Source organism: Apis dorsata, unplaced genomic scaffold, assembly GCF_000469605.1.
Source record: "Apis dorsata unplaced genomic scaffold, Apis dorsata 1.3 scaffold_70, whole genome shotgun sequence".
Classification (NCBI taxonomy): domain Eukaryota; kingdom Metazoa; phylum Arthropoda; class Insecta; order Hymenoptera; family Apidae; genus Apis; species Apis dorsata.
The window spans coordinates 8,234-28,360 of NW_006263368.1; the positions used below are offsets into that span (position 1 = coordinate 8,234).

The following is a 20,127-nucleotide window of genomic DNA, read 5'->3' on the forward strand; positions in this document are numbered from 1 at the left end:
ATTTATCAAATTTCTATAATTATTTTGTGTATCAATTTTTAAATTTTTTTTAGATTTTACTTTAATAATCTTAATATATCAAATATAATTAGTTTCAATACTATAAATTAAACAATATATATTTGTAAAATTATACAATTTTTTTTTATAAATGGCATTAAAAAGTGTCATTTATAAATATTTTTTATAAATAATTTTTTATAAATAAGTATATTTATAAAAAAAACATTTTTTTTTTGTTAATAAAAAATATGAATTAATTTTATTTAAATGGATAATATTTTATTATTTTGATTATTTGATTTATTTAAATATGGCCATTGTATTATTTGATAATCAGCTATATAATACAAAATTTTTCCTGTTAATGATAGTGTTTTAACTCTACAGATGCTTTCAATAAATATTATAGTAGTTTGTGTAATATACAAAACTTTAAATAAAAATGCTATTATACACAAGGGAACACAAGTGCCTGGACCATTACATAAAAGTAATTCTGGACATTCTCTCCATAAATGAGGAATTGACTCAAGAATTGCATAAATAGTAGTATAAATAGATGTATAATATGATTGATGAATTTCTCTGCTTCTACGAATTTTAATAATTTTATAATCTTTGTTATCTTCTTCTAAGTATTTAACTTTCTCAATGCTCATTAAATCTGTATCAGCATGTACATATATTCTTGGTGAGTAATTTTTGAAGTTTAAATACTTAAGAATTCTTATCATTTCTGCAGTATGTCCACCAGACCCTAATATTATCATTATTTTAGCTGGATTATTTCGAATTGATCTCTTTCTCCCTTTTATTTTATATGTATGAAATATTACAAAATATATTCTCCCAATGATTATCAGACAAATACAAATATAAATATAATATATTGTATACATTTTTATGATGTAACTGCAACAATTCAAATTAAAAGAATTAATTTATTAAATTATTTATTTTTTTGGATTAGTATAAATATATCACAGGCAATTATGTATTAAAATTTATCTAAATTAAGACTAGATTAATGTATTTAAAATAATATTTTATTACATATATATATACACACATGCACGCACGTACACACATACACACAAAATTTAATTTATAATATAGTTTTACGTACAATACAAAATTTAAAATAAAATCATATTTAAGAGAAAATATTAGATTTTAAATTTGAGTCAATTTTAAATTCAAATTTCAAATTTGAATTTGTCAATTGTCATATTTTGTATTACATATATTAGAATAAAAACATAATTAACAATTAATTTTTTATCAATTTTTATAAATTTAGTTATAAATATTTTAAAAGATATAGATAAAATTATCATAAATCTTATGCAAAAAAATATGAATTGAATATTGTAATGTCAAATATAGGATATAAAAAGTTATAAACATATTTGTAGCATCATTTTATATAAATTATATCAATTAGCAATGTTTCATATAACTTATATTATCTAATTCAATCTAATTGCTTGTATCTTTGCATTCTTTGCTATTTAATTGTAGAAGTATATATATGCAAATTTTTTTAAAATTTATGAATGAATGTGTTATAAAGTATCTGAATAGAAGAGAGTTATTGAAAATAATTAAATATTTAATATATAATTTATATATTTTTTTATATATAATTATTACGTAATTTATTATAATTTATTAAAAAATTTATTTTAAAAAATAAAAAAACTTGCTAAATTTATTATTTATATAAAATATTAAGGTTAGAATTAGAACATATGTATTACAAAAAAAATTACACATACCATTGCAGTATTTTTTTTTGTATGTGGGAAAAATCTTTTAAGAACTCCCGAGATCCAAGAAAGGAAACGCGTAATATCGGATTTTTGGAATTTATCTTATATAAAGAGTACCCTGAAAATATCAAAGTAACACATCGCGGTAGTTTCCCTAATATACAAACTATAGATAATGTAATATCTGTAGTTTAAGCATTCTATTTTATTTATACGTGTGTATATATGTGATTTTGTTTATATATAAAAAAGTAATAATATAAGATATAGAAAATTAAATCAACTTTTAAATAATATAAATATTATTAAAATTTAAAGAAAAATGATGATATAAAAAATAAATTTTCTAATAAAATAAACAAATTGAAGAAATGAGACAGTAATTGAATTTTCAATTCATTCAATATAATTAAAAATTTATTTTATTTGACATTTTATTAAATTTTTTATTTCAGAAAAAACTGAATAGAATGTTTCTTCAGTAATATTTTGTAAAATATTTATCACATATTCCTCAGAAATATTCTTATATGTTTCTTCAGCTGAAACAGATATAAAAAAAAGATATTTAATTATAATTAAATAAAATATTAAATTATTCAAATACAATTTAAATAAAATGCTAGGAAAGAAATGTTTTGTTATATGCTAGTATAGATAAATTCTGCATTTTTAAATTAGAATCTGTACATATCTTATATATTGATAATGTTTTTTTGTAAAATAAATAATTTTGATTTTAAAATATTACTTACATTTTAATAATAAATGTCCAAAGAGTTCACAAGCTGCTGGATTAAAGGCATTAATATTTTTTGTACCTTCATTTGATTTCCTACTCCAAATATAAATCCGTAAATCTTTATATTCTTCTGTACAGTTTAATTTTGCTCTTGTAATATAAACATTATGTGCTATTTGTGCATTTTGTAAATAATTTATTATTAAAAATGCCCAATTAACAAAATCATCTATATTCTGAACATTAGAATATTTTACACAAAATGCCTTTGCTGGATATTTTTCTAATATTTGTATAGGTCCTATATATTCTTTGAGATCCTGAAAAATATTAATAACAATATTAAAATTGATGTTTAAAATTGATTTTAATATGTTAAAGAAATTATACTTAAAATAATATAATATATATTAAAAATGTTGATAGAGTGTTTAATTATAACTAAAATACTGTATAATTATATTTATTGAACATGTAAAAAATATATATTATATCATATTCTTTGAAGTTTTTAAATAAATAAATACAAAAACCATAAGTAAAAAACTGATACTCTTTATAAAATTAATATAATAGTAGAAAAAAAAAGTGAAAAATTTGAAAAAGAAATATTTAAGATCACAAAACTAAACTGAACAATGGATAAATTTATATATTCTGTTTTTTAAGCATTAGTGAAATATAGAAAAAAAAAATATATAAATCTATTTACAATGTATTCCAATAACATTCTCCATTTCAAATAATAAAGATGCCAATGAAGATGGTTTACAGATGCATATGCACAAAGACTATTAAAAGCCACTCTGAGATATCTAAAAAAATAATATACATATATATACAATTAAATATTTATTTAATTATCAATATAATATTAATATATATTAACTTTAATAAAAATTAAAATAAATCAAAATAGCAAAAAATATAGTCAAAATTTAGAGAAAGTTTAGAAACACACTACTGTTTATAATATTTTATAATCTACATTATCATTAGAAGATACATAATTTGAAAATTCTTTTATCAATTTGAATAAATTTTAAGATAATATATTTTATCCCTATTATTCATAAATTTGATATTTAATTTAAAATTTTAATTTTAATTAAAAATTTGATATTTTTTGTCTCACTTCAAAATTTCTAATATACTTACAATGAAGAACTTAATGAAAATAATTCGATAGCTTTAAATAAGCTATATTTAGTTATAATTTGAGGTAATTGTTTATTTCTTTGTGGCAGTAATAAAGAATGGCAATATTCAATTGGACTAACATTAATTGCAATTACATCATCTTTATCTATACTACCTAAATTCATTATTTGTTCTTCTGGTTTAATTTTTATAAAATTAAATTGTTTGTTATTGAATGCTTGTTTCATTGATATTATATCCTCTGGAGATCTTCTTTTATAACCACGATCAGTATTAAGCTGAAATTATTAAAAAAATTAAATAATAAATTTTCTTTTTATTATAAAATTATTTTATTAAAAAATAAAATAATGCAAATAATTAGATTATTGATAATAGAAATTTAATTGAATAATTGAAATTCATGTTATAATAAGTGAATCTATTTCATCTAATTCATGTTATAATAAGTATTCATTTTATTCTTTTGTTTAGAATATTTCAACTTTATAAAATGAATATATGAGAACAATAATTTCATAATTTTAATGATTTAATTATTTAAAAAAAATGATTAATATATTCATTCCAAAAAAATTATTAAGTTAATTTAAATTTTTCATAAATATAAGTTTTTGAAATTTTGTATATTTGATAGTATTTTTTGAATGGAAGCAATCAATATATTTGAAAATCAAATCATCAATATCATATTTTTAATAATTAATAATTAAATAATTTTAAATATTACCTGGATTAAAAAATGATATTTGCCTTTTAATATCTTTGATTCTTTAATATTTAATACATAACGAAATATTTTATTTTTTTGGGCTTCTATCCATTTTTGTTCTAAAATGGTATCAAAATTAGATTTCCTATCTTTTTTATCGTTTTGAGTAAAACTACAATTTACTTGAGTAAAACAATTATACATGATTTTATTGGAAAAATAAAAAAAAATTTAACTCCAAAATTATTTTTTGGATGTAAATTACTTTAACTTAAGATTGTCAAAAATCCTATATTTTTTGGTGAAACAATATTATCAGTTTTGTTTTCCCTAAAAGTTGATCACATTGGTTTGGTTTTATATTCATATCCAATAATTCATTTTGTCAGAATTCCCCCAATTGATTTAATATTCTTACATATTTTATTATCACATTTCGTAGATATATGTACAGTATATATAGGGTTTATTCATTATGTAACATTTGAAATAGTGTAATAAATAATGTAATGTCAGAATTAAATATTTAAATTTGCTTAATTTTCTGTTTCATACAAATGAATTAATGGATTTCTCAACAAATAATTTATTAGAAGAAGTTCTAAAACTTGATGTTGTAAAAAATTTGAAAGTTTCGGTACAATCTTCTGTCAAATATGGAACAATTGTCGGTTTATCAACAATTGCTGGTGGTATACTTGGTGGACCTATTGGATTATCAGCAGGTGGTTATTTTTTATATTGATTATGATTGATTTGTATTATTCTTAAATTTCATTTTCGTATATTCAAATTAAATATAAGATTTATGCAACATAAAAATAATTTATTTTTAGGAGGTATATTCAGCAGTCTTATAGCAACTTGGGTTGCACAAAATGAATTTAAATCTGTTCCATATATTGTTTGGAATGAAACTACTCCAGAACAAAGAAGAAAATTAGCAAAATTAATAATTGATTTTCTTAATTCAAAACATATTAAGAAATTTAAAGATATTGTATTTTCTATATCTAATGATACTTCATTACAAGAAGGATTAATACAAATATTAATATCATTTTTATTTTCTGAATTAAATATGTATGTGAAACAATAAAAATAATATATATTTAGAAACAAACTCATTATTTTTATATAATTTATGATGTAGAAATAATTTGTATTAATGAACTTTGAATATTTTGAAAATATCTAATTAATATTTATATTATGTATTTAAATAAAGTGCAATAAACAATATTTATTTTTATATATTTATTTTTTTTTGTTTATTAAATAAAGAAAAAAAAATATTTGAAAATATTAATATTGTATAATTTAATATTTGAAAATATAAAATTTGTATAATTGAAATTTATTAATATATATATTTCATAATTTCTAATTTTATATTATCTTTTTTACTAATTTATTATATAGATTATTTTTAAAATTATTAATTGTTTGTTAATTAATGTGTTAATATGTAATAATATGTACAAAATTATTTAGTATTAATTTAATAACTAATAAAAACTTATTAATAATTGGTGGAAAAGCTTAATAAATTTAGCTCTTTTTTATTTTATTAATATTTTTTTTTGATTTTGATTTTGATATTATTTAATATTTAAACATAATAAATATACTTTAATATAACATAACTTTAAACAAAAATATTTTATAAGACATATAAAATACATATATACTTTTAATAATAAATGATAAATTTATAAAGTATTTTTAAAAAGTTATAATATATAATAGATATAATACTTTAACCACATAAGCTATATATAGTTATAACTTGAAATAATTAATTATTTCTCGTATTTTATATCCATCGATCACCTTTTGAAAATTTCAAATATATAATTTATTTATAATAAGTTGTATAATGCTGCAAATTTGCTAATTTAATAATTAATTAACTAATGTGCAATTATATTTAATAAATAAAATATTAGCATAAATATATATACATATATATAATAGGATTTGCAACAATAAACGCGAAAAATCTTAGAACCAAAACTTCTTAAAATACGATTCCACTGTATATATTGCTCTATTGTAGATATAAGTTATGAATCTATTTCAAATCTCTATTTTTATTATATGTACAAAAACAATTTATGGACTAAGTAGATGAGTCTAATTGGTTGATTCTGATAGAACTAATTCATAGAAATAAACATATTCACACCAAAATTATATAACACTATCATATATTTTCATTTGTCGTTTACCGAAATTTTTAAATAATCAATTAGTTTTAAAAAAATATTATATTCTGTATCATTATCAATATAAATTGATTTTATGAAAAAGTAATTAAAATTAGAATTTAAATATTTGTTAATAAAATATAAAATATGTTTTTACAAAATATATTTTTAAGTAAAGAATTCATATTACTAGTTAGTATGAGAAACTTAAGTTTGCATAACACAGATGACGCTGTTTCTTTTTTAACAATAGATTGTCCGTTCTTATAATTTCTTCTTACATGTACATGGCGTGAGTGAAGGTAAGTTAAATTAATAAAATGTTTAAAATTATTAATAAATTGCAATTATTTTGATATTTTTTTTTATTGATAATTGATGATTTTTATAAATTTTTGTTTTAAATCTTTATATTTATAATCATAATATTTTAATATGTATAATATGAATAAAAATAATACACATGGTACATATAATAAACGTGGTTGTGTATGTCTAAAAAATGATACTTTATATTAAGAATTAATAAAATATGGTTATTTATCTCATAAAAATATAAAATATAAATTATATAAAACATAAGAACTGTTTTTAAAGTATCATAAATGTTTTAAATATATAGTGATTTCTCAATGCACATACATATAAAACGCAAATATAAATTAAATTCATATTTGATTATTCTCGTTACTTTTATTTATTACTAACAAACTTATAAAACATTAAGATAATATAGTATTGATAATATAGTATTGAAATATAATTATATTTGTAAGATAAATTTCATTAAATATGAATATATTTAGAATTAAAATTTTTTTAAATCTAAAAGATTTCATCCTTAAAAATCTTTATAAAGATTAAAAATTTTTGAAAAAAGAAAAGAAAATTTACTTTGCAGATAATTTGTAAAGAAAGAATAATCAACATTCAACATGCCTCAAAACGAATATATTGAAAGACATCGTAAACTATATGGACGACGTTTAGATTATGAAGAAAGGAAAAGAAAAAAGGAAGCTCGTGAACCACATAAACGAGCAGAACGTGCTCGTACTTTACGTGGTATAAAAGCAAAGATTTTTAATAAAGAACGAAGAAATGAAAAAATTCAAATGAAAAAGAAAATAAAATGTCATATGGAAAAGAAAGTAAAAGAAAAATCAAATAGCATACCAGAAGGAGCATTACCAGTATACCTATTAGATCGTGATATTAAAAAAGATGCTAAAATATTATCAAATATGATAAAACAAAAACGTAAAGAAAAAGCTGGAAAATGGGATGTACCAATACCTAAAGTTAAAACACAATCAGAATCTGAAGTGTTTAAAGTAATGAGAAGTGGAAAATCTAAACGTAAATCTTGGAAAAGAATGGTAACAAAAGTAACATTTGTTAATGAAAATTTTACCAGGAAACCACCTAAATTTGAAAGATTTATTAGACCAATGGCGTTACGTTTTAAAAAGGCACATGTAACTCATCCTGAATTAAAAGCTACATTTTGTTTACCAATTATTGGAGTAAAAAAAAATCCAAGTTCACCAATGTATACAAGTTTAGGTGTTATTACTAAAGGAACAATTATTGAAATAAACATTTCAGAATTAGGTCTTGTAACTCAATCAGGGAAAGTGGTTTGGGGAAAATATGCTCAAGTTACAAATAATCCTGAAAATGATGGTTGCATTAATGCCATATTACTTGTATAAAGTATTTTTATTAAATTATTATATTGTGATTTGTATGATGTGTAATAAATATTATAAATATAATTAATAAATAATATAATAAACATAATTTGTTATTATTTACTTAAATATTTTTACTTTCAATAATATTGTATAATAAATTATATAAAAATTATATAAATAAATTATATAAATGGTTATAAAAATTTTAAACTATAAACAATAAATAAATTTTCTGTATTGTTTGTTTAGATTCACCATGCAGATATTTGTGAAGACTCTAACTGGCAAAACTATTACTCTTGAAGTCGAAGCATCAGATACTATTGAAAATGTTAAAGCAAAAATTCAAGATAAAGAAGGTAATATATAAAATACACATTATATTAAATATTAATTTCTTAAATATTTGAGTTTGAATTTTAGGAATTCCACCTGGTCAACAAAGATTAATCTTTGCTGGAAAACAATTGGAAGATGGTAGGACACTTTCAGATTATAATATTCAGAAGGAATCTACATTACATTTGGTACTACGTTTAAGGGGTGGTGCTAAAAAACGCAAGAAGAAGAATTATTCAACTCCAAAAAAAATTAAACATAAGAAGAAGAAGGTTAAGCTTGCTGTACTCAAATTTTATAAGGTATTTAAATAATCATTTCTATTTTAATTATCTTTTTATTTTAATTTAACAATTTAATAATGTAATTATAATGCAATTATAATTTGAATTACAAAAAAAAATCATAACTTAATTAAAAATATGAGATGAATATAAATCAAGATTTGAAATATTTTGAAAATAACTTTTATATCTATAAATATTATTTTTCTATTAGATTCTATCAATTTAAATTTAAACAAATTTTAATAAAAATTAATTTTAATAAAAAAAATTTTTATGTAATTTGTTATTGCAATTTTATTATGTAAAATATTTTTGTTCAATGTTAAACAGGTAGATGAAAATGGAAAAATTCATCGATTAAGAAGGGAATGTCCCATGGAACAATGTGGTGCGGGAGTTTTTATGGCTGCAATGGAAGATCGTCATTATTGTGGCAAATGCGGTTATACTCTTGTATTTAACAAACCGGAAGATAAGTAAATTAAAAACATGTAATTTTACTTAATTAAAGAAATTTCATAAACACGAAACTTTATTTTTTTAATTATTTATATATTCATATTATTATATAAATTAGATCCTATTGGAAAAAATTATGAATTAAAACGGATGATACGATGAGATCTTAAAACTTTCAGGGTTTCTGTTCAAATTTTTCAGTCCATCTTAAAAAATGGAATTTTAAGGCACAGGATGATTTTGCATATTTCTATGTATTATGATTACATTATATATAATTTATATAATGTATATATTCACAATTACATTATTTCAAATCATATTATAAAATATACATATTTTTATTAAAATGAAAATATATATTTTTAAAACAATAATGCTCTAAAAATGATTTATTCTTTTCCTTTACATTGTAATGTGCTAATATACAACTTTTATTCATATACAAAAACATATAAATATAAATATTCATATATTTATATTTATATATATTTGAATGTAGTACAGAAATATATTATACAACAATGTAACTTAAGTTATCATAATATTCTATGTGCAAAAAATTTCACACATAACATATTTTATAAACATTAAAGTAATAAAAACGAACAAATTTAAATTGCATTTTCTATCGATCATAAATAGTTTGAATTTAGATACATATTATTGTGCATTTGGAATTATAGATAATCAATATCATCATCATCATCATCATCATCATCATCATCATCATCACAGCGCACTTGTATATCTAATTATAAGTTATATGTAATAATAAGTATATTTTTCTTATCAAATATTTAAAGTTTACTAAAATTGATTTTTACAGAATTATAGCATTATAATACTCACGTTATTTTTGTCAGAATATTTTTACATATTCCTTTTTTTTATATTTCTGAATGACTTCGCTGTTCTGTATGAGAATTATAGCTTTTTAAACTTGGTTTTAACACGGAAAACATTTTTTCTGTTGCAGTAGGATGAATACTCATTTGTAATTCTGTTAATGATTCTTCTGTCTTTAAAATTTAAAAAATTATAATTAATAAATAATATTATAATTCTCTAAAAATAAAATGAATATTTTACTTGTCTAAGCAATTGTGCAGCAGTATGCAATACTCTTTGCCATTTTCTCATTTCTATATTATGTAAACTTTCTTGCTGTTGTAATAAATGAATCCAATCTTCTTCAGTTTTTGGTGTATTTCTATATAATAAACAATATATATTAAATATTAATATTAAATCATATTAAATATAAGACATTTTTACATACTTTAATACATGTAAATCCATAATAGTATAGGCTGCAGCTTCTTCTAAACCCCATAATTTATAATATAATAAACCATTAATTACCATTAAACATAAGACAGCAATCAAAAGCATTGAACTAATTATCATATTAGAATCACCTCGTGCAGCAGAAACTGTACATAAAAATTTGTATGTGTATAAAAGTTTTAAATTGTAAGCACTATTAATTTTTTATAAAATTATTAAATTTATTTAGTTGTATTATAATAGATTATTATACTATTAATATCATACCAGTATTATCATTAATATGTGGCAAATTTAAAGAATTTTGTAGAGTGGAAGATGTGTGATCTGAAGAATGAGTCTGCAAAGAAATACCAGGACCTGTAGCACGACGTCTTCTTCTTGTTTTTCTTTTTACTCCTCCACTTCCGCTATTTTCTTCACATTCTATAGTTAATGCTTTTATTAAACTTGTAAAATATTCATCCATTCCAGCCCAACAATTCTTTTCAATAACACCTATTATTTTTTAAAATATATAATTATTACTTATAAAGGTAAAAAAAGAATTTGTATCATAAATTCTTACTTTTTACAAAACCCCATACATTTTTTTTGTACTTTATTTGAGCATAAATTGCCATATTTGTTTCATTTTCAGAAATACTAGTAATACAATAATGGATTAAAACAGAAAAAGAATCTGCATATGGAATTCCAGCATTTACACTTTCTACATCAATACTATATAAATAACCTGGTCTACTACATGGTAACATTATCTAAAAATAAATCATAAAATTATAAATTAAAATTATACAAATAAAATCAAGATATTTATAGAATGATTTAATAAATTTTAATAATAGTTTCATAAAATATATATTATATTAATAATAATATAGTATAATATAATATTATATTAATAATATTAAATAATATTAATAATAATTTCATAAAAGTAATAATACCTGGGTTTCTGATATATTAGAAGTTCTTGGTCCAATAGCTTGAGATAATGCTATTGTAAATGATAAATTTCTAACTTTCTGACCAGTTTGTTCATTTTGGGTCCATGCTGATTGGACTAAATCTAAATAAATAAAAATAAATAAATCATTTAATGAAATAATTTCTTAATATTTTTTATTAATAAAATATATAAATATATTCTCATTTATTCTAATTGTATTACTTTCATAAATTTTGTTTATAATTGAATATGTAAATTATTCTTACCAGTAGTTTTGCGAGCAGTTTGAAAATCAAGAAAGAATTTTGAATTTGTAAATAGCAAGGTAAATAGTTGATCAATATGAATAGGAAATGTAGCTTTGCCTATTTGACGACCTTCATGTGGTGAAGTACATACTACAGTGCCTCGAACACTTAATTTTACTGCAATCATAATAATATGCAAAATATTTTTAAATTTATTTTTAATTTAATTATTATTAACTGCATATAAAAATTAACATATAACATTAACTGCTAATTAAAAATAATTAAAATATTTATTATATATTCTATAAATTTTTATTCAAAATTTTAATAGAATTCTTATAGAATACAAATAATCTGTTATAATAATTACTGAAAATTTTTTTCCTATAACAAGATGTATTTCATATAAAAATTTTATGAAGTGTCATAAATATCTAAAAATTCGTAAGATGTTTTATAATACATAAAAATAATAATTAGAAATGAATAATAAATGAATAATAATAAATGAAAATAATATTAAAATCAATTAGATACATATTATATATATAAATTATAAAAATTGATTTTTTCTTGAATTAATCTATGTAATTAAAAATTCTTAACATGTATTAAATTTTATGTAACTATTATTTCTTTAATAAAATATCGAAAGAATAAGAAATTTTATTTTTAAAAATTGCTTATAATTTCTGTTAATAACACATTTCGTGCCGCGTGTCTTGTTTCACGTTGAACTTTTTGTTTAAAACGCTTAAAATTTTTCCCGTAAAATGGAAATCTTTGAAAAAATTTTTTGTAAAATCTTATATTTTTTTTCATCTTAAATTTAATATATGTAAACTTAATACAAGTAATGTAATATATTATATTTTTTTCTTGATAATTATAATTTTTGCAATAATTTTAAATATTTTATTTATAAAGCAAATATTTCAGAAAAAGCTATAAATCGTGATAATGAGAATCATATAATCTGAAAGAAAAATCATCAAAAATTCGGCACGGAAAGTGTTAAGAATAAGTAAAAAAAATTAATTGAATAAGAAAATTGATGCTGTTATGAATAAACCATAAGCGTAAACATATATTGTCATTTCAATTTATCCAATTAAAAACAATATTATTTACTCTTACAAGAAAAAGTGACAGTACTAACTTTATACTTAACAGATATTCTCTAAATTCCATCATTAACAAAGTATGTTTATATCTCTGAGATATGTTTTTGGACCTATCCTAATGTGATTTTGTTCATTTTCAAGGTGAGTAGAACATATTCCTAATGTTTGATTATTTATTTCTGAAGTATTCCACACATCCATTTAATTTTAGTACCTAAAACATTTATAATATTACTAAATTAGAAAGAATACATAAATTTTATTATATATTATATTATTCAACAAAATATATTGTTATATTTGTATAAGAATATAAAGGTAATAAAATATTCAAATAAATGTTTTAGGTTTCTTTTTTATATTTTTAAATTTTTTTTTTAATAATTTTTTAATATATTTAAATATGATATAAAAAATATATATATATTATATTATAAATAATAAAAATTATTGTGTAATTATTATAATTATTATGTTTTAAATAATAATTAGTTTATAAAAACATAAAACATTTTAAATTATCTATTTTTAAATTTTTCTTTAAATATTGGCAAAATCAACTATAAATAAATTATATCATATTTATAAAATTATCAATATAAGTTGTCAATGTATAATGTAAATTTTTTTATCTTTTAAATATTATATGTTATGTATCTTGTGTGTCTTGAATGATATTATAAAATAATGAAATAATTAAATTCTATGTAATTCTTCTATAATAATAATTATATAATAATTATATTTATATAATAATTTTAAGAAAAAATATAACAAAAGGTATCATTATCAAAACTTACATGCATGTTTTTCAGCTTCACTTTCTGTTGTATCACTTAAATCTGTTGCATCAATAGTAGGATCTGGTCGAGGTAAATGATGTACTTCTGCCTTTGATTCAATTGTATCTGGTGCTCCAGTTATTGAATGTTCTATGTTACCACTTTCTACCTTTAATTCATAAAATATAAAATAAAAAGTATAATTAAAGTTTATATAAAATATCAAAAAGTAAAAGTGTATTAATTAAATATTATATATATTGATAAAAAATTTATCATACTTCTATTAGTTTCTAATACAATCAATAAATTACCTCAGAAAATGATTCTACAGATAATCTTGTAGATAGCTTTTCTTCATCAGCTGGAGGTAATGGTGGAACATAATCTTCATCATCTGAAGTTAAACCTAATTCATCTCCATAACAAGAATGTACAAGTTGCCATAATTCAGGTGCATTCATTGGCTAAATAATAAAATATCCAATTTATTATTTTAACATATTTTAACATATTTAAACATAATTTGAATATAATACATCAAATAAATTCTAATTATTCTCTATGTTATATAGAAATAACATAAATAATAATATAAATGATATAAGAATAATATAAATTGAAAAATAATATGACAAATAAATTTTATATATAATTAATGAATTTTTACATTTTAAATTTTAAATTATTTTATATAAAAATCAATCAATTTAAATATATATTTATAACATTTTTAAATATATTTTAATATCATAAAAATATTTAAATTTCATACCTCACCAATAAGTGCATTTTGCCATACACGAAATAACATTACATATGTTTTATCCCTTGCACCAAAAGATGTCAAAAAAAATTTATCAGTGGCAGTGCATATTAAAATTGCATTAGGAATTACAAGTGCAGTTTTTTCTTTAGTAATAGATGTAACATCCTTCCAACGTAAACATACTAAAGTTTCCCAACTAAAAATGTTTGCATAAAAGCATACATAATTTTGAGATACATAGAGTCTTCCATGGACTAATATTTCACGTTGCAGTGCACATGAATAATCTAAAAATTATATAATATAATTAATATATTATAAAAATGATAATAATAATTAATTATTAATATTATATTAATATTTGAATTATTTAAATGAATATAAAAATCATTATTTACCAACAACTAATCTTTCATCATCTGGTACATCTTTAAATATTCTCTTAAAATCATCAGATCTAGATTTATAAGTTGGATATAAAACATGATACCAAGATTTTTTTTTATTTCGTTCATTGCTTCGTGTTTCTTTTTTTCCTTCATGTGAACTTTTTATAGCTTGAGAAGAATCTGATGATTTGTTTATTATATCTTGTTGTTGCTATATCATATTTTTAAAATTAAATTAATAATGTTATAATAAAAGAATTTTGGATATCAATAAATAGATATAATAAAAAATATTTTAGTGTTGAAATCTTACATGTAGTTGATGTTCATCCAATTTGTTCATACTATTAGATTCTTTGGTATTTAAATCATGATTTAATTTGGAATGATCTCGTTTATTACGAACTTTTGGACTAGGGCGTGGAGATAAATTTGGACTTGAAACTGGACTACCTTTTTCTCCATTTCCTCCAGTAATTGTTTCTTGAATATTATCTGATATACCATTTCCTATATTCATTGTTGGATTCTGATTTTCAAATCCAGTAGAATTTACATTAGTCATAACTTCACGACTAGATATTAATAAATCTTCCACTGATTTGTTCCTATTAAATCAACATATAAATTATTAAAAAAAATTAAGTTAAAAATTAAATATGAATGAACAATAAATAAATGGATAATAAAAAAATCAAAAATAAAATCATTATTAAAATAATGATAAAATTTATTATAAAACTACGTACATGGTTACGGTTGGATATTTTTGAATAGATTCTACTTCAAAGTACATAATAATTATATAGCGTACTTATAAATTTTGTTTACTGAATCTATGAACTTGTCACAATTTTAGAATAGAATACAATAATTTACATTAAAGCATAATAACATTACAATTAATGTTCGATAATAATTACTAATAATATAATGCACTATCTTTATTGTTAATACATTTTGGAAACACAACATATGTGTAATTTTCACGAACTATATAATCGTTAAGGAAATGACAAGTCATTTCAAATAACATACATCAATCATTGTCATTTATGTAGTCTTATATTGTTATGAAGCTTTTTTCTAATCATTAAATTCACACTTTCTTATCATTCAAAATCTTTATCAATGCATATCACTGTTTAAAATGAAACAAAAAATACTGAGCACTTCAAAAAGAATCCACCATATTGAAATAGTATATCATTTTTTTTGCTTCGAAATATAGAAAAAAAATTCAAGAAATTAATATGAATATAATATCATAAACATCTAATAGAAAAATAGATATAATAATAGAATATCTATAATATAAAAGTAACTATCTATAATATAAAAGTAACTATCAATATAAAAGTAATATAAAATTTTGCTTTGATATAAAAAAATAATAATAAAAAATATTATTTTTAATTATTTTAAAAATAGAAAAATAAATCTTATAAATGTAAATATTTATATCTTCTTTTTAATTAATATTTATATATGCAATTTATATTAAATAAAATAATAGTGATAGTTATATTATCAAGAAATAAAACTTCTTGATAAAATCATATATATGCTAGTTGATTGTAATAAGAAATAATGCTAGATTTAAATTTAAATGGAATGTTTTCAATGCAATATTCATAATACAATAGTTTTCATGAAAACTTCAATTTCATTAATTTATTAGTTAATAGTCGTTTTATTTTCATATTTTAAAAATTACATTTTATGTATTGTATGATAAATATGTATTAGTCAAAAGAGACATATGAAGTCATAATTATTTTCTATTATTTATCTTAATTATTACATCATTATGTGATCGAACACTATTTCAAAAGTTACGTAGCATGAAACAAGCAGTTTCCTTTCCTCAATCTTGAAATCAACATAAAGTTGAAGAATTTAATATAATATTTGAATTATTAAAGCTATTGAAAAAAAGTTTAAAATTTACTTTTATTATTTATTTTTAATAAGTTTGAAAAATTTAATTATAATTTAAATCTTAATTATGGAATTTAAACAACCTAATGGACCTAGTTATTGTACATGGGAATTAAATGCAACAAATTCACCACATACATGTAGAACAGAGTAAGTTTATAATAAGAATATTTATTAATGAGATTTAATAATAATTTAATAAATAAAATAATAAAACGAAAACTTCAAATATTCTTAAATTATTTTCAATATTTTTAAAAATTATTTTAAATTTTAATATATTATTTAAACTTAATATAAAATATTTTTTTTTATTATATAAGTATTTATATTTTTCTTTAAATAATATTTCTTAAATTTATAAAAAAACTTAAGATCTAAAATAAAAATATGATTTTGTTTTAAAAATAAAAAATTTGAAATTTTAAATTTATTGTTGTTCAAATTATATATATATATATATATTAGTTTATGATAAAAATAATAAATATATAAAAATTAATATATATAAATATAAATATATAAAAATTAATACATATACATATATATTATACATATAATATATATAATAGTGTTCTTATTTATAATATTTTCATAAATTATTATATAATTATATTAATTTTAATAATTAATTAATATAAAAATATTAGAAATTCAATAATATATCATATAAAAAATTGTATATTATTAATATATGTATATATAATGTGAATTTACTTAATATTTAAAATATTGTTTATTATTAAGATTATAAGAAGTTTTAAAATAGTTTGAATTATAAAATTATTTTATAATTTTATTATAAAATAATATATATATTATAATAAAATAATATATTTTATTATAATTCATTTTATTATTATAATAATTTTAATTTCATTTATATAAATAAATTTAATTTGATATTTTATTTTATATAAAAATCTATATAATTGATGAAAAACTTAAAACAAATTATATTTTTGCTACAAATATACTTATTTTTTAATTAGTTTTTATATTTTTAAATTCCTAATTATATTAGAAAATTTAATTTATTTCTTTATTTTTTAAGTTTAAATTTATTATAGACTTTTTTTATTATATTTCATTAATATGGTTTAATATGATTTCAGAAGTGGTGATTGTACTAAGATAATGCCTGATATTTTAACTGCTATTGGACAAACACCACTCATAAAATTAAATAATATTCCTAAATCTTATGGTATAAAATGTGAAATATGTTAGTATTAATCTTGTTAATTTATTATGCTATTTATAAAGTTTTTTTATAAATGTAATTTTATTTTTAGATGCAAAATGTGAATTCCTTAATCCTGGTGGTTCTGTGAAAGATAGAATTGCATATAGAATGATTCAAGATGCAGAAGATAAAGGTTTGTTGAAACCAGGATATACTATTATTGAACCGACAAGTGGTAATACTGGAATTGGATTAGCAATGGCTGCTGCAGTTAGAGGATACAAATGCATTATTGTTATGCCAGAAAAAATGTCTGATGAAAAAGTATCAACACTTTATGCACTTGGTGCTGAAATTGTACGAACTCCAACTGAAGCAAGTTGGTATAGTCCAGAAGCACATATCAGTGTTGCTCAAAAATTACAAAAAGAAATACCAAATAGTATTATTCTTGATCAGGTACTATTATTATATTATTAAATATTGCATAGTTTTATTTTAATTATTTTCTATTTGTATTATATGTTTAGTATACTAATCCTGGAAATCCATTGGCTCATTATGATCAAACTGCAAATGAAATTTGGAAACAGTGTGAAGGTAAAATAGATTATTTGGTAGCTGGTGCTGGTACAGGTGGTACCATTTCAGGTATTGGACGAAAATTGAAAGAATTATCACCAAATATAAAAATTATTGCTGTGGATCCTAAAGGAAGTATTTTAGATCCATCAATTGAATCACAAAATGAAGTTGGCTTTTATGAAGTAGAAGGAATTGGGTGTGATATTTTTTTATCTATTCTATTTACTAATATTGTATGCAATTTTATTTTTTATTTTGATGATAATGATCAATTATTTTTAGTTATGATTTTATACCTACAGTGTTAGATCGTAATGTAATTGATAAATGGATAAAGACTGAAGATAATGAATCATTAAATGCTGCTAGAATGCTTATACGCCAAGAAGGTTTACTTTGTGGTGGTAGTAGTGGTGCTGCTCTTATAGCTGCTCTTAAAATAGCTAAAGATATTCCTGAAGAAAAACGTATGGTAATTGTTTTACCTGATGGAATACGAAACTATTTAACTAAATTTGTATCAGATCATTGGATGGAAACTAGAGGATTTTTGGTAAATTACTTATTTTTATTTAAAAATTCTTTTTTTATAAATTTGAATAATGAATTATTGAATAATTTACAGCAACCTGTATGTCAAAATGAAATGAATAAATGGTGGTGGAATATGAAAATTTCAAATTTATCTTTTGATAAACAATCATTGTTAAAGGAAAATACAGTAACATGTCAAGAAGCTATGCATATGCTCAAAAATGCAGATTCACAATTATTAGTTATTAGTGATGATAATATACATATAAAAGGTGTTATTAGTTTGAACAAACTTACATCATATGTTGTATCTGGTATAATAAAATGTACAGATTTTGTAGATAAAGCTATGGTTAAACAATATGTTAAAGTTAAACATTCAGCAACTCTTGGTTATATATCACGTGTTCTTGAAAAAGAATCATATGCGATAATTTTAGATGATGAACATGATGATGCTTTCATTGGAATTATAAATCAATTTCATATTTTGCAATTTATAACCAAAAATGGTACATCTAATAATTATTTAATAAATTAAATCTTAAACATTAATTTAATTGTTAAAATGCTGTTAAAATTATTGCAACTGATTATTATATTTCTCAATTTTTTTATTTTTATTATACTTAATTTTTAATTAAAAACGAAAATTGGACCTATCTAAAAACTTATATGAATAAAAATCTAATTATGTATTTAATTTATAAATGTTTAAAACAAATATTCCAAAAAAGTCAAAATTATTAAATAATTATTTGTATATATTTTTAGATTATATAAATATATAATTTTATATTAATATATAATTTAATTTTATACTTAAATAAAATTTAAATAAAACACATATATATATATATTCAAATACACGTAAATTTTTAATTAATTATTTTTACTTAACTAATAAATATAATTTCTTATAGAATATAAATGAAGACAATA

At 19.5% G+C, this 20,127-nt stretch overlaps 7 protein-coding genes across 8 annotated transcripts; 4 read left to right on the forward strand and 3 right to left on the reverse strand.

Moving 5' to 3' along the window:
- Window positions 1-251: 251 nt before the first annotated feature.
- On the reverse strand, window positions 252-2,002 carry LOC102678019 (UDP-N-acetylglucosamine transferase subunit ALG14 homolog). Its single transcript, XM_006610173.2, has 2 exons — window positions 1,782-2,002; window positions 252-915 (listed from the first exon to the last, which is right to left on the reverse strand). The coding sequence occupies exon 2, from the start codon at window positions 900-902 to the stop codon at window positions 267-269; it is 636 nt and encodes a 211-aa protein (XP_006610236.2). The 5' UTR covers window positions 903-915; window positions 1,782-2,002; the 3' UTR covers window positions 252-266.
- A 190-nt stretch (window positions 2,003-2,192) lies between these two features.
- On the reverse strand, window positions 2,193-4,609 carry LOC102673795 (GDP-D-glucose phosphorylase 1). Its single transcript, XM_006610237.2, has 5 exons — window positions 4,409-4,609; window positions 3,676-3,956; window positions 3,230-3,332; window positions 2,531-2,837; window positions 2,193-2,317 (listed from the first exon to the last, which is right to left on the reverse strand). Exons 1-5 carry the CDS (start codon window positions 4,592-4,594, stop codon window positions 2,193-2,195), a joined length of 1,002 nt encoding a protein of 333 aa, XP_006610300.2. The 5' UTR covers window positions 4,595-4,609.
- On the forward strand, window positions 3,099-19,847 carry LOC102677189 (cystathionine beta-synthase). Of its 2 annotated transcripts, none has more exons than XM_006610168.1 (6): window positions 3,099-3,105; window positions 17,999-18,105; window positions 18,176-18,525; window positions 18,597-18,847; window positions 18,934-19,204; window positions 19,277-19,847. In XM_006610168.1, the coding sequence occupies exons 2-6, from the start codon at window positions 18,018-18,020 to the stop codon at window positions 19,724-19,726; spliced, it is 1,410 nt and encodes a 469-aa protein (XP_006610231.1). In that variant the 5' UTR covers window positions 3,099-3,105; window positions 17,999-18,017; the 3' UTR covers window positions 19,727-19,847. The 2 variants fall into 2 exon arrangements, with proteins under 2 accessions (XP_006610231.1, XP_006610229.1); XM_006610166.2 differs by lacking the exon at window positions 3,099-3,105 and adding an exon at window positions 16,781-17,030 and having other exon boundaries at window positions 17,996-18,105.
- On the forward strand, window positions 4,769-5,513 carry LOC102677877 (protein C19orf12 homolog). Its single transcript, XM_006610172.2, has 2 exons — window positions 4,769-5,115; window positions 5,227-5,513. Exons 1-2 carry the CDS (start codon window positions 4,956-4,958, stop codon window positions 5,487-5,489), a joined length of 423 nt encoding a protein of 140 aa, XP_006610235.1. The 5' UTR covers window positions 4,769-4,955; the 3' UTR covers window positions 5,490-5,513.
- Window positions 6,780-9,453, forward strand: LOC102677651 (ubiquitin-40S ribosomal protein S27a). The gene is made up of 4 exons (XM_006610171.2): window positions 6,780-6,902; window positions 8,547-8,656; window positions 8,721-8,938; window positions 9,254-9,453. Exons 2-4 carry the CDS (start codon window positions 8,554-8,556, stop codon window positions 9,401-9,403), a joined length of 471 nt encoding a protein of 156 aa, XP_006610234.1. The 5' UTR covers window positions 6,780-6,902; window positions 8,547-8,553; the 3' UTR covers window positions 9,404-9,453.
- LOC116184836 (ribosome biogenesis protein NSA2 homolog) lies at window positions 6,878-8,403 on the forward strand. The gene is made up of 2 exons (XM_006610170.2): window positions 6,878-6,902; window positions 7,502-8,403. Exon 2 carries the CDS (start codon window positions 7,536-7,538, stop codon window positions 8,313-8,315), a length of 780 nt encoding a protein of 259 aa, XP_006610233.1. The 5' UTR covers window positions 6,878-6,902; window positions 7,502-7,535; the 3' UTR covers window positions 8,316-8,403.
- Window positions 9,799-15,735, reverse strand: LOC102677511 (protein Aster-B). Its single transcript, XM_006610169.2, has 14 exons — window positions 15,689-15,735; window positions 15,253-15,547; window positions 14,949-15,150; window positions 14,557-14,837; window positions 14,096-14,248; window positions 13,800-13,950; window positions 11,891-12,049; window positions 11,623-11,744; window positions 11,241-11,433; window positions 10,940-11,170; window positions 10,665-10,818; window positions 10,475-10,595; window positions 10,235-10,404; window positions 9,799-10,133 (listed from the first exon to the last, which is right to left on the reverse strand). Exons 1-13 carry the CDS (start codon window positions 15,733-15,735, stop codon window positions 10,273-10,275), a joined length of 2,241 nt encoding a protein of 746 aa, XP_006610232.1. The 3' UTR covers window positions 9,799-10,133; window positions 10,235-10,272.
- Window positions 19,848-20,127: the final 280 nt, after the last annotated feature.